The sequence below is a fragment of the Enhydra lutris genome, unplaced genomic scaffold, assembly GCF_002288905.1.
Source record: "Enhydra lutris kenyoni isolate GAN:26980312 unplaced genomic scaffold, ASM228890v2 scaffoldscaffold11, whole genome shotgun sequence".
NCBI classification, from domain to species: domain Eukaryota; kingdom Metazoa; phylum Chordata; class Mammalia; order Carnivora; family Mustelidae; genus Enhydra; species Enhydra lutris.
The window spans coordinates 35203658-35216261 of NW_019154095.1; the positions used below are offsets into that span (position 1 = coordinate 35203658).

At 56.2% G+C, this 12604-nt stretch overlaps 1 protein-coding gene across 3 annotated transcripts in view; it reads right to left on the reverse strand.

The window, feature by feature from the left end:
* Positions 1-1039: 1039 nt before the first annotated feature.
* The window catches only part of LOC111144420 (fibroblast growth factor receptor 1), a 47280-nt gene continuing 35715 nt past the window's right edge, over positions 1040-12604 (reverse strand). For 2 of the 3 annotated variants that reach the window (XM_022498709.1, XM_022498708.1), the window contains 13 exons: positions 12316-12439; positions 11174-11364; positions 9097-9241; positions 6965-7161; positions 5736-5881; positions 5422-5543; positions 4852-4962; positions 4139-4329; positions 3263-3385; positions 2942-3012; positions 2473-2610; positions 2239-2344; positions 1040-2130 (listed from right to left, as the gene is read on the reverse strand). In XM_022498709.1, the coding sequence (XP_022354417.1) occupies positions 1954-2130; positions 2239-2344; positions 2473-2610; positions 2942-3012; positions 3263-3385; positions 4139-4329; positions 4852-4962; positions 5422-5543; positions 5736-5881; positions 6965-7161; positions 9097-9241; positions 11174-11364; positions 12316-12439 (1842 nt within the window). In that variant the 3' untranslated portion in view covers positions 1040-1953. Of the gene's footprint in view, positions 2131-2238; positions 2345-2472; positions 2611-2941; positions 3013-3262; positions 3386-4138; positions 4330-4851; positions 4963-5421; positions 5544-5735; positions 5882-6958; positions 7162-9096; positions 9242-11173; positions 11365-12315; positions 12440-12604 lie in introns of all 3 variants that reach the window. The other variant, XM_022498707.1, reaches the window with a different exon arrangement.

Here is a 12604-nt window from a genome sequence, read left to right on the forward strand (position 1 = left end):
CGCGTATTTACAGAGAGACAACGAGGGTAAGAGAGAACTTTACAACAGTGGCCAACACCACAGCTGCCCCCAAAAGAGCTAGCTCAGAAAGCAAACTTAAAGCAGCAATCCCGTTTGCCCTGCAGAAATGAAAGCGAATTGAACTTTCTTCCGTATTTCATGGTAACTGCGCAGAGAGTAAGCCTGGGGGGTGGGGGGGGGGGGGGGGGCGGAGTGCCTGCAGGTTCAGGGCTGAGGTTGTGAGGAGCAGGGACCCACATGCTGAGTGCAGCGATCACCAGCAGGTGGCAGAGAAAGAAAATTTCCAAGCAGCCAAACACCAAACATTCAGAGAATTTTTCCCCTTTCCTGGGGGATGGGGTGGAGTTTATACAGGAAGAAACTTATAGGAAGCCAAAATCTGCGATAGTTTCAACACACAAGTCTGGTCACAGACACAGGAAGAATGGCGGGGAGGCGCGCAGGTGAGAGAAGCAAGGCCAGAGGAAGCTGGGAGACATGAAGCAAGGGGTCCGAATGTCAAACTGATCTTAGATGACAAGTTTTCCCTCACACAGAAGTACAGACAAAACCACACCCACATAAAGGGGGAGACACATATCTGGGTTTGAGTTTCTGCAGGCCCTTGGTCCTGTAATCCGTAGCTTTCCTTTTAAATCCCTCTAGCTCCACCCCTTGGCTATTCCCAGGTAGGCCCCCAGCTCCCCTTCTGACCCTCCAACCCCACCCAACCCCACCAGTTTCCTCTAAGGAAACAATCTGTAGTTGAGGGCGGCGGTAGGGCCTTGGCTCGGGGCCCAGCGCCTCGGGTGCACTGAAGTTCCTGCCCACTACACAGACGTCGTCTTCTCTTCCTGCCTTTCCGAACAGCATCGGAGAGGTAGGAGGTTTGTCCCGGAGGTCTTGGTGCAGGACCTAAGGGGAAGCGGTGAGGAGGCACTGCAGGGAGCTTGGGCGCCCTTGGCACAGACACAACCCCAGGGCCCGGGAAGCTCGCTCCTTTTCAGCGGACATCCTCTCCCTTGTCACACAGCCCATATAAAAATGAAGCAGCAGCAATTTTTATTGAGGGACCTAAACTGAAAATAGGTTTAGAACATAATTTAAAAAAATAAAACAGCAAAAGTAGCAAAAAATATATGACCTTTTTAAAAACATTTTCCTTTTTTTTTTTCTTTTTCGTTTTTTAATATATAGCAACTGATGCCTCCCAGCCACCAGGAGCATCTTACCCGATGGGTAAATCTCTGGTAACGACCCTTTTAAAAAGACATGTAAATATATACTCAGATTTATACACTTTGTGTTTTCTTCATAGCTATATACAAAGCCCCCAGCGTGGGGCTGGGCCCCAGGGCCACGACACTGCTCCCAGCCTTCGCCTCCCCATCCTCTGGTACCAGGTATTTGGTCAGCAAAGCAAATTAGTATTAGAATTAATAAGCCCCTGGCACCATCTCTCTGGAGCAGAGGCCGCCTTCAGCCAAAGCCTGGAGCGCTTGACCTCCCCTCGCTACCACTGTAGCCCTGAGGACAAGGCCCCCACCACCAGAACTCAGGCTTACGGGTCACAGGAAGCAGACAAAACCAACACAGGAAAGCTCAGTCCGCTCTCGCTGGCATGCCTGCTTACCTCCCACTCCCCAGCCTCCAGGCACTGCGCCAAGGTGGCGGGGAGGGGTCTTGGTCCAACATGTGGGAGGGCACGAACTCGCCGGGAACAAGGCCCTGCCGCTCTGCACCTCTCTCTCACAAGCAGGTTGTGAAGAGGAGGAGGAGGAGGAGGAGGAAGAAAGGCGAACTCCGGGGAGGGGTGAAGGCCTCAGGTAGGCAGCTGGCTCCTGCCAGCAGGAAAGGGGCAAAGGGGAAGGCAGTGAGTCCCGCAGGGAGGGGTTAGGGGGTGAGGATTACAGCGGCGCGATGGAGTCTGGGCCGGGGGGATGGGGGTGCTAGTCAGCGTCGTTTGAGTCCACCATTGGCAAGCTGGGCTGGGTGTCGGGGCAGACAGGGTTCCTCCGGCAACGGCTCATGAGAGAAGACAGAATCCTCCCCCGAGGAGCAGGTAGAGCTTCGGGTGTCGGGAAAGCTCGGAGAGTACTGGTCCAGGGGCACAGACAGGTCCAGGTACTCCTGTGCAAGGAGAGACAGAAGATGTGGCACTCTCCTCCCCACGGCAGTGCGCACTCACAGAGGTGTGCTCGGGGGATGGTGGCCAAAGCTAGGATAGGACAGCCTCACCTGGTTGGAGGTCAAGGCCACAATGCGGTCCAGGTCTTCCACCAGCTGCTTGAATGTAGGTCTCTGAGAGGGTACCGCATGCCAGCAATCCCGCATCATCATGTACCTGGGAGAGGACTGTCGAGTCAGGGAGGGAGGACCCAGGCAGGGCCGCTTTATCTAGCTAGGCCCCTTTCTCCCTCTGTTCTTCCCCCAGGGCCTGGCCCAGGACCTCAGGCATCCTCCCACACTTACAGCTCATTGGTGCAGTTACTGGGCTTGTCCATCCGATGACCCTCCTTCAGCAGCTTGAAAAGCTCCTCCACAGGCACGCCAGGATACGGGGAGCCTCCCAGAGTGAAGATCTCCCACAGGAGCACCCCAAAAGACCAGCTGTGGAGGAGCACAGAGCCAGCAGGTCTCAGGGGCACAGGGCAAGGCCAGCCCAGAATCCTTTCCGTCTCCCCGGTGGCGTGTCACCCTGACCCCACCCTCCCCGAGCACAGACGCTTACGGGGAACGCGAGGGCCAGCGCTGGAGCTCGCACTGGCCTTCCAACCTCCACCGAGTGAACAAGGTAGGTGGACACGTCCAGTGTTTTGTTTTGTTTTGTTCTCTCCGAGAGGGAAGCAGACCCTTGTCAATCCAGAGGGGCACCCAGGACTTTACTACGCTGGAATGTTCTATCCCATGTCTCCCTGGCAACTGCTACTTTGAAACTCACACGTCACTCTGGTGGGTGTAAATCCGGTCAAACAAGGCCTCGGGGGCCATCCACTTCACAGGCAGCCGGCCCTGTATGTGACATAGGGAGACTGCGGGTAGCCCAAGCCCCGGTGATGCGGGGACAAGCGGGGGCGGCGCAGTTGGGGGGCGCACACATGGGACCAGATGTGGGAAGGAGGACATGTGCTTGGCTTGTCCCACCACACCACCTCTCAAGCAAGGCCACCTGTGCTGGGCCCCAGCCCAGAGACGGAAGTAGGAGAAAGCCCAGTGGAGTCCTGGGCAGAGGACCCATGGCCGTTCTGTCCTCAGCACTTACGTTGGTTGTCTTTTTATAGTAGTCAATGTGGTGGATGTCCCGCGCGAGGCCGAAGTCTGCAATCTTCATCACGTTGTCCTCGGTCACCAGCACATTCCTGGCAGCCAGGTCTCGGTGTATGCACTGTGGGGAGCAGAGGCCGTGGTGTGGGTGAGGGGCCGCTAGCTGCCAGCCTGCCCGGGGGCCTCGGCTCCAGCACCCGCGCTGTCCTGTAACGCACGGGGCATCCTCCTCCCGCCACACCACTACCCCTGGACCTTTCTAGGCCGCGGCTGGGAGGTCCCTCGCTTCCACTTCAAAGGCAGCCATCGAGCACCTCCAGCTCCAGGACCCTGAATCACCGGAGCAAGCCCTCTGTATGGGGCTCCCCTGCCACTCCTCCCAACTCATAGCTCTGGATTCGCACCCAGGAAGGCTGAACCTGTATGCTTCGGGCCAGCCAGCGTAGGAGTGTGCTCTCCAGCCCTGGCCCCCAGCTACAGCACATCTGCACTGCGCTGGGGCTCAGACAAAGCCTCCGTTTACTGAGTACCCACGCTGTACTTCACACCATCACACAAGACTCCATCCTGCCCCGCAACCATCCCACAACATATGGCTTATCATTCTTTCTTTGTGTTTGGAGATCTAGAAGTAGCTGCCTGGGGCTATACCAAGTGGCAATGCACAGATCTGAACCGTATCCAGTCGGGCCCGAACGCCACGCCCTACACTGGCTCTCCAGACTCCAACGTCCCTGAGAGCCTAAGAGAGCACTGGCAGGCACGACTCCAAATGCCTCCAACCCCACCAGAGGACACAAAGTCATGAACTGGAGTACCTGGAAGGCTCTGTTCCCACCCCTGCTTCAACCAGGGGAACCCTCAGATGCCATACCTTCTTGGAGGCGAGATACTCCATGCCTCGGGCCACCTGATAGGCGCAGGATACCAGGTCCTTGGAGGAGAGCTGCTCCTCTGGGTTGTGGCTGGGGTTGTAACAGTACTCCAGCCCAGGGGGCCTCCGGGCCTGCAGGTACTCTCGTAGGTTGCCTTTGGAGGCATACTCCACGATGACGTACAAAGGACCTGGGAGCATAGGGGTGGACTTGCCATCATGGAGGGCAGGCAGGTGCTCGGGCTCAGGTTCACCCCCAGGAAGCCCCACCCTCAATTGCATACCACATGTTTGTTCCCTAGGCCTACCTGCACCTTTAGGGAGCCTGGGAAATTCATTCCACTACCCCAAGAAAGCTAGGGAAATGATTCTTCCCAGCATACTCCAGGAAGCTCCTGAGCAAAGCTGGGAGGGGGGCTAATTTAAGCCATAGTGACTCACCTGGTTCTACCCACACACTATGTGTATGAGTCTAGATACCTGACTTCTCAGACGAATGCCAGAGGGCATCAGCCCAGACCCTGAGAGGTAACTCCAGCTACCGCTGAACTGGTGTCCCCTCTTAACCCCCTTCCCTAAGCTTTGCTGAAATGCCCGGTCACTGATTACGATCTCCACCCCGAAACACACTGTTATTCGAGGGGGAGGCCTAGGTTCTCAGCAGAGCCCCTGCGCTGACCAGGGCGGGAGAGTTGGCCTAGCTTGGCACCTACCGTCTTGCGTGCAGGCACCCAGCAGGTTGATGATGTTCTTGTGCTTCCCGATCATCTTCATCATCTCCATTTCCGAGATTAGGTCTGACAGGTCTTTCTCTGTTGCATCCGCTTTACGCACAAAACAGGAGGGCACGAGACTCAGTTACTTGGAAGGGAGGACAAGAGGAGAAAAGCGAAGGGAGGGGACACGGGGTGGATGCGCGAGGAGGCCCTGGTCTCAGGGACTTGCTTCTTTTTCCTCCCCATTTCACACCCCAATCAATTTTCCCTTCCCCCTTATGAGAGCTGTTGGCAACACATGCTAGGGTGTGGGACGGAGGACGGATAAGAAAAACCAGCTAGCTACGGTATCTAGAATGAACCCCTGACCGCAGCCCAGACTGATGTCAAGAACAAAGTGAGAATGTGGCCATGGCAGGGATCAGAATGATGAATCCAGGCAATGCTATGCGGGCCGGGTGGCAGGTGTGCACCGTGACAGGGCACTGCACAGAATGGTGGCCCAAGGCCCACTGTTTGCTTGGACAAGGAAGGGCTTGTTTTTGCAAGGACAGAGACATCACTTACCCTTCAACATCTTCACAGCCACTTTGGTCACACGGTTGGGTTTGTCCTTGTCCAGCCCAATGGCCTCCGCCAACACCACCTGCCCAAAGCAGCCCTCTCCCAGGGGTTTGCCTAAAACCAGCCTTTTGGGAAAACAAAGGGTGATGTGAGATGGGGCTGGTAAAATTTCAGCCTTGGAGGGACATCCCATCTCCACATCTCCAAATTCCACCCAACTGAGAGCAGAAAGTGTCAACTACTCTTTCTGGATGCATCTGGTACACCTTCACTCTGAACTGGGGGGCTTCCTCTGAAGCTGAGAGTTAAAGTATTACCTATCTCGAGGCAGCTCCCAGCGAGGGTCTTCAGGAAGCTCGTATTCAGAGACCCCAGCCAGCATGGGGGTTCCACTAGAGGAGAGCCGTGAGGGCCGAACCAGCAGAACCCCAGAGTTCATGGATGCACTGGAATCCGCTGACACCTACAGGGAAGTGTGGGGTCACCCTTCTAGCGAGGATGGGGTGGGGGAGGGGAGTGGGGGTACTGAGCCGCAGCCGATTCCCACAACTCCCCGTCAGGGCTTTCCACCAGTGGCAGGGGTATGTGTCTGTTATTTGATATTCTTTCTCCACACAGAGTGGCAGAAAGACCACAAGAGGTCTGAAGATCTAAGTTCAAAAATAGACTTATTTTGCCACCAGCTACCCTTTTCACTCACCTCTAACAGGAGCAGACCAAATCTATCTCTTCCAGACTGACATTTTGTAACCTATCATTGCAATCACAACTCTACTCTTGACCCCATTCTTTGTGAAAACCCTGCCTCAAATTATGCATCCCTTCCCCCTTTTCTGAAGATTTTATTTATTTATTTTGGAGAGAGACAGCAAAAGAGAGCAGGAGCAGCAGGGAAGGGCAGAGGCAGAGAGAGAAGCAGGCTCTCTGTGGAACCTGGGAGGGGGCTGAGCAGGGAGCCCAATATGGAGCTTGATCCCAGGACCCTGGGATCAGGACCTGAGCAGAAGGCAGACACCTAACCTACTGAGCGACCCAGGTATCCAGAATTATGGATTCCTAACTCCCAAAGTACCCTCCAGAATCAGCCCAGCTCCAAAGGAATGTTCCCTCCTTTCACACGCCTTTACCCTCTCTGTTCCATTTCCTTGGACAAGAGGAGGGTGGCATCCTGGCACCTGCCTCAGGTCCTCTCCTCTCTATCTCTGTACCTCTAACTGGCCCTCAGGGACCCTTTAAAAGTGCAACCAGAGTTGCACATTCAGCCCAGGTAGGACCTTCTCCCGATCCATGTGCTGGGTGAGCAGGGGGCTTGCAGCTGGGGTATGGTGGGCACCGAATTCATGGGCTAGAACTGCTTGGAACCCAACCCTGGAGCACTCGGGACAGTCCCCTGCCCCTGGCCCAGAAGCTAGGAAGCAAAGCTAGAAGTGGCAGGTTGGGGACAGAAGAGAGGGCAGGGCATCCACGGGTCCTGGAGGAGCCCCCGGGGGGCGCAAGGATAGAAGGCGGTGAGGAGTGTGCAAATCCCCTATCTACTTTCTGTTACCTGTCTGCGCAGAGGGATGCTCTTGGCCAGCTTGTGCACGGCCATCTGGCTGTGGAAGTCGCTCTTCTTGGTGCCACTCTTCATCTTGTAGATGATGACAGAGCCCACCATGCAGGAGATGAGGAAGGCCCCTGTGCAGTAGATGATGATCTCCAGGTATAGGGGCGAGGTCATCACCGCGGGCCTCTCTTCCAGGGCTGAGTCAGTGTGAACAGGGTATTAGCAGGCTCTGGAGGCCCAGATCACCAGGGTCCCAGCTTCGTAAGAAAGACCACCCCCACCTCCTTTTGTCTGAGAATTTTCAGGGCAGAAAAGAACCAAGCCAGGTCCCAGCTGGGACTGAGGTCTGGCACTGAGCAGATCAGTCAGCTTGTGATCTCTGAGTCTTCCTGATCCCGACTCGAATCCCCCAAGGGGGATGGACTAGAACTATCTTGCCACTTAAGGCCCATCCTCATTCATTCAGGAGCCCGCCTTGCTCAGCTGGACTGCTGAGATTGCCGGGGACCAGGGACCCCACAAGGACTTTCTCAGTCTCTTCATGGAAACCCGGTCCTTCTCCGCAGGGCCCCAGCACTACATGTAACCCCTGGTACGTGGGACAGAGGAACCACTTAGGAGTCTGTTGTCCCTGACAGCCCAGGGGCATCTTCTCCATTTCCATGTGCCATAGCACCTGACATACAGCAACGCATTGTGAGTTCAAGGAGGGAGAAGAGGGAGGGACCCAGTCTGTCTCCTGGGTCCTTGTCTTCTGCCTATGCTGCCTGGGTCAGGTCAGACACATAAATATTTGTACCTAGCTAAACCACAGGCAAAACTAACTTCATTTCCCACCATGTCTGGACTGCTTGAGATGACCATGTCCACTTTGCTGCGCTTAAGGATTCTACTCAGGCCCCAACTCCTAAAACCGAAGGAGGATATTGGGGAGGAGGCACTGTTTTCTTCTCTTCTCCCACCTTCCATTTAGAATTCAGCCTGCTCCCACAAAAGCCCATCCAGCTGAAACTCCTGTTCCCTTATACACGGGGAACAAGGAGGCTTCCCGGACACCCCTTCCCCACCAGCTTGAATGCCCCTCTTCCTTGCATGGCTTTCTTCTAAAGAAACCAGCCAGCCACAGAGGCAGGCACTCCAGGGACCTCCCCAGAGAGGCACCAGTGTGACCCCAGATGGAGCCTGAAGGAACCCCCGGAAGCCCAACAAGGAGGCAGCAGAGCTGGTAACAGGAGGAAGTGTTTCTGTTTTTCCCTCTCCCCGGTATGGACAAACGAAGACAACCAAGTGGGAGCACACACGGGACAAAGACAGCGACGGGATAAAAACAGAACACTTCTCTGCCTCAAGCAGGGGTCAGACCCTGCTGGCCAGGCAGGGCCGAGGAAGAGAGAGGGAGAGAGAGGAGGGCAGTGTCAGCACCGTGCCCAGACCCACGTGCAGGACACTCAAGAGGCAGTGATCACCAGCCCCACCACCTGAGCAGGCTGTAGGCTCCTTCCTTCCCAGCCCAGCACACACACCTCCCTTCCGGGAGCCCAAGAGGATACATGGGCAGCAAAGAGTCCCCTATTGCTTCCAGAGTCAGGCCTCACTTAAAGCTCCACTTCCCGCATCTGGGTGGATGGAGCCTCTCCTCCTGAGATCAGAGGATGGCGGGGGGGGGCTGGCCCTCTTCCTGATTAGCAACAAGCCTCTCTTTAGAGAATGCCTACATCCGGTTAGAGGCGGCGGCCCATGCCTCTCTTGAGGCCTCTGGAGCCAGCAAAAAAGGATCAGACTAGTCGGGGAAGGCTGCTGGGCCCAAGGAGGGAAGGAGCCTGCCCTGCATGAGAGCCCGGCTGCAGGTTAGCTCCAGATTCCACGCATGCATTGCACTGGCCAAGGGGGAGAGCCAGATGCGGGTATGCAGGTGGGAGGCCTCCGTGTTCCTGCAAAACGAGGACAGCTCCTGGGAGAGCTGAGGGGATTCGACCCTCAAGCTTTCAGACAAACCGCCAGGGCCACCTGCTGGCCCCCAGGAGCCACCCCTCTACCTCTCCCGGCTCTGTGTCTCCCCCAGCCCCACAATGCATGCTCCCCCCGTGCCCGTGGCGAGGGCAGGACATCGAGAGGAGAAGTACAGTGTATACCTTCCAGAACGGTCAACCATGCAGAGTGATGGGACAGTCCGATAGAGTTACCCGCCAAGCACGTATACTCCCCCGCGTCCTCAAAGGAGACATTCCTTAAGTGGAGCACTTCCATTTCTTTGTCGGTGGTATTAACTCCGGCAGTCTAGAAGAGACAACGGAAGCAAAATGGACAAGCACAGGACATGAGACCTCTCAGAGACACACAGAGGAAGGGAGGGAGGAAGAGAAGTGGGGGGGGGAAACCGGAGGAAGGAATGCTCCCCAGCGTCTCCTTTGCAACAAGGAACCACAAAAACCACCAGGCAGCGAGACCTGTTAGAGGAAGACAGTGAGACCCTGAGGGAGGGGCTCTGCAGACTTGAGACGCTGCTGGCTGGTTACGACCCTTCACCAGATGCTGGCAGCCCCTGGCCCGTCCAAGCATGCGGGCGGGTGGCGGGCAGCATGGAGAAATGGGGCCCGGCGACGGGGGCTGTTTGGTGTCAGGTAGAGAAAGTCAGAAGGCACACACAGGAGGGATGGATGGGTGCTGCAGTCACACGTGCGTGCACACACACGCACACACACACACACGCAAACGCACGCACAGCCTGCTGGTTTGCAAGGGGACGCCCGGCCCCTTCCCTTCTCCACCACTCAAACCTCCGTCTGCACTGTTGTTCAGCACGCGGCCAGACCGAACCCACAAATGCACACACAGCCAAGGAGCACACACAAGGCTCAGAGGGAACAGACACCAACACAGGACCGAACCAAAGCAGCCTCCCAGGCCGGGTATTTTTCCATGGCTCTGGGCTCTAGAAGTACAGCAGGGTGACAGGGAGAGTCGGGTGCTGGCTTCCCCATCTGCCCCAGCAGCATGGGGCCTGAACCACACTCCCAGCACAGGGCCCCATCCAGCTCCCCATTACCTTTTGCCACAGGTCTGGTGACAGTGAGCCACGCAGACTGGCTAGCTTCACCAATATAATTGGAAACCTTACACACATACTCCCCGCTCTGGGCCTCTGTCACATTGAACAGGGTCAGCACCTCCGCATCCGAGCTATTAATCCCCGAATGCTAGAACAAACCAACGACAAGCCAGTCAGTGGGGCACACAGAGACGTGGCCAGACTTCGCTCCCATGTAAGGTTAAGGCAGGCCAAGGGAGCTGAGGCAAGGGAGACGGTAGTGAGATTTACCATCTTTCCCTTCTCAGTAGGACAAAACTGGACTTCGAAGGCCCAAAGCATCTGACTGAAAAAATAAACTTGAAAATGGCTGCCCCTAGTCACACGTTGTATCTGTGTCAGGCCCGCTCGTCTGGGTCTAGGGCAGGTACTCTGAAGGGAGCCAAAAGCCAAGGGCCAAGGCCACGGCCTTGTTCTCTGACACAGCGGTTTCAGCACCAGTAGTGAAGAGAAGGGATGGCCGTAAAACTCTGGGAGGGCCAAGCCAGGGGAGGAGGAGGTCTAACTCTAGGACCAGAGTTAGCCAGCCCCCGGTTACTTCTTGTTACGAGATCCACTGGGGGAATTAGGCAATTACCTTCCCTGGATTAGTGGAGCATTCAGGGATAATGACAGTCTGGGAGTGAGAGGAAAAGGAAGAGAAGGCCATTACTCCTGATGCTGTTTACAATCTACCTGCAGCCCTTGCTTTTCAAACACAATTAAGAATCATGCCCTCATCGTTCACTCACTCGCCAGAAAGGACATGACTTGGGAGATAGGGTGGAAGCTGGGAAATGCTTGCTGGAAAGGCTTTGGTCCTGGGCAATGGAAAATCAGGAGTTCAAATGCCTTCCCTGAAAATAGCTGAGCCAAAAGCCTGAGCAAAGTCACTCTCATGGCTCTCCAGAAACCAGCAGTGGCCTCCCCACCCCTCAGTTCCCACTGCACAGCCACTCTGTGACCTGTCACTAGCTCTGGGGAATGTGGCTAGGTCCCTATTTAAAAAACGGAGCATGTGCCTGAAGGGTAAGTGATGCATCCCAGTCACTGGTACTAAGACTGACCATAGCCACTGGGGACCAGGGAGATACAGGTCTCCTTCCCAGCACCCAGCCCACAGGGACTGGGGCCTAGATTACCTTCAAGATCTGGACATAAGGCAGGTTGTCTGGACCAATCTTACTCCCATTCACCTCGATGTGCTTTAGCCACTGGATATGGGGCTGTGGGTCACTGTACACCTTACACATGAACTCCACATTGCTGCCCAGGGCCACGGTCTTGTTGGCAGGCAACCCTGCCTGCAGGATGGGCCGGTGAGGGGACCGCTCTGTGGAGGAAGAGACAGGAGAGACTCATGAGGCCCTGCCATGGCCCGCTTCTGGCTGGGATGCTGACAGAGGGCGTCCCCAAGACCGCCAAAGAGAAGTGAGCTCCCCTTGGCTTTTCCAGTGAGCAGAGCATTTCCAGTCTCTGCCAAGCCTTAGCCCCATGACTCAGAGCCGGGAGAGGGAAGAAGGTCTTCCTCCGCACGGCCATGCATCCATTTTCACAGGCACCAGAAGTCTCTCCTGCCTTAAATGGAGACCCTATCACTTTGGCCACACCCCCAGTCCTCCCTAACAAAAATTACACAGAGGAGTTTAGACTTGCTCCTGCAAGTGTGGCCCAAGAACAGCAGCACCAGCAGCACTCAGAGCTCACCAGCAGTGCCGAATCTCTGGTCTTTTCCGGCTGGACCAGAAGCTTCTCTTTATGTCATATCCTCAAAGCCAAGACAGAACGCTGGCGGGGCAGCTCTTTACCGTAAGATCTCTAGAGAATGAGGGGCTGCCGCAGCAGTATGGAGAGCCGTGCTGGGCCTCCTCGAGATTCCTGCGACGCCCCACAGTTGGCATGGGGCTGGGGTCCGGCACTACTGAGCCTCCGTCTGCTCTTCTGTGGAGCAGGAAGCATCGTGCCAACCTCGCAAGGCCCATGAGAACTGCCGCGGCCCAAGCCCCCACCCCCCAGCAGACTGTCCACGAAGCAGCAGCCACCGGAATGCTGTGTGACCCCCGCTCTGGTCACCCCTCACAGGACACCAGCCACAACACCTTTCACCTTTCAGGAGCCAGAGCAGCGTCCAAGCCTCTCAACTAAATGCACAAACCGGGCACGAAACCGGCTTCAGGTGACAGAGCTAACAGATGTCTGTCAGCCTGGACACTCTGGCCATTCTCTCCAAGCCCTGCTCTCTTTCCTCGCATCTCCTCTCACCCTGTCGCCACGGCCTTCTTACCCACGACGTCGAGCTGGTAGGTGTGGTTAATGCTGCCATATTCATTCTCCACGATGCACGTGTAGTTGCCCTTATCCGAAGGCACCACGGAGTCCATTATGATGCTCCAGGTGGCGTAACGGACCTGAGGGGAGACATGCCAGAGCGCTCCACCGCGGGTCTGGAGGAGAACGGAGGCAGAAGCGCCCGGTGGCACTTACCCTCCAGTCCCAGCCCGGGGCCCCCTGCAGCATGTGGGCCAGGACAGGGCACAGACCACCCCCTGGCCCCGCCCCCGGTCCACGTGTAC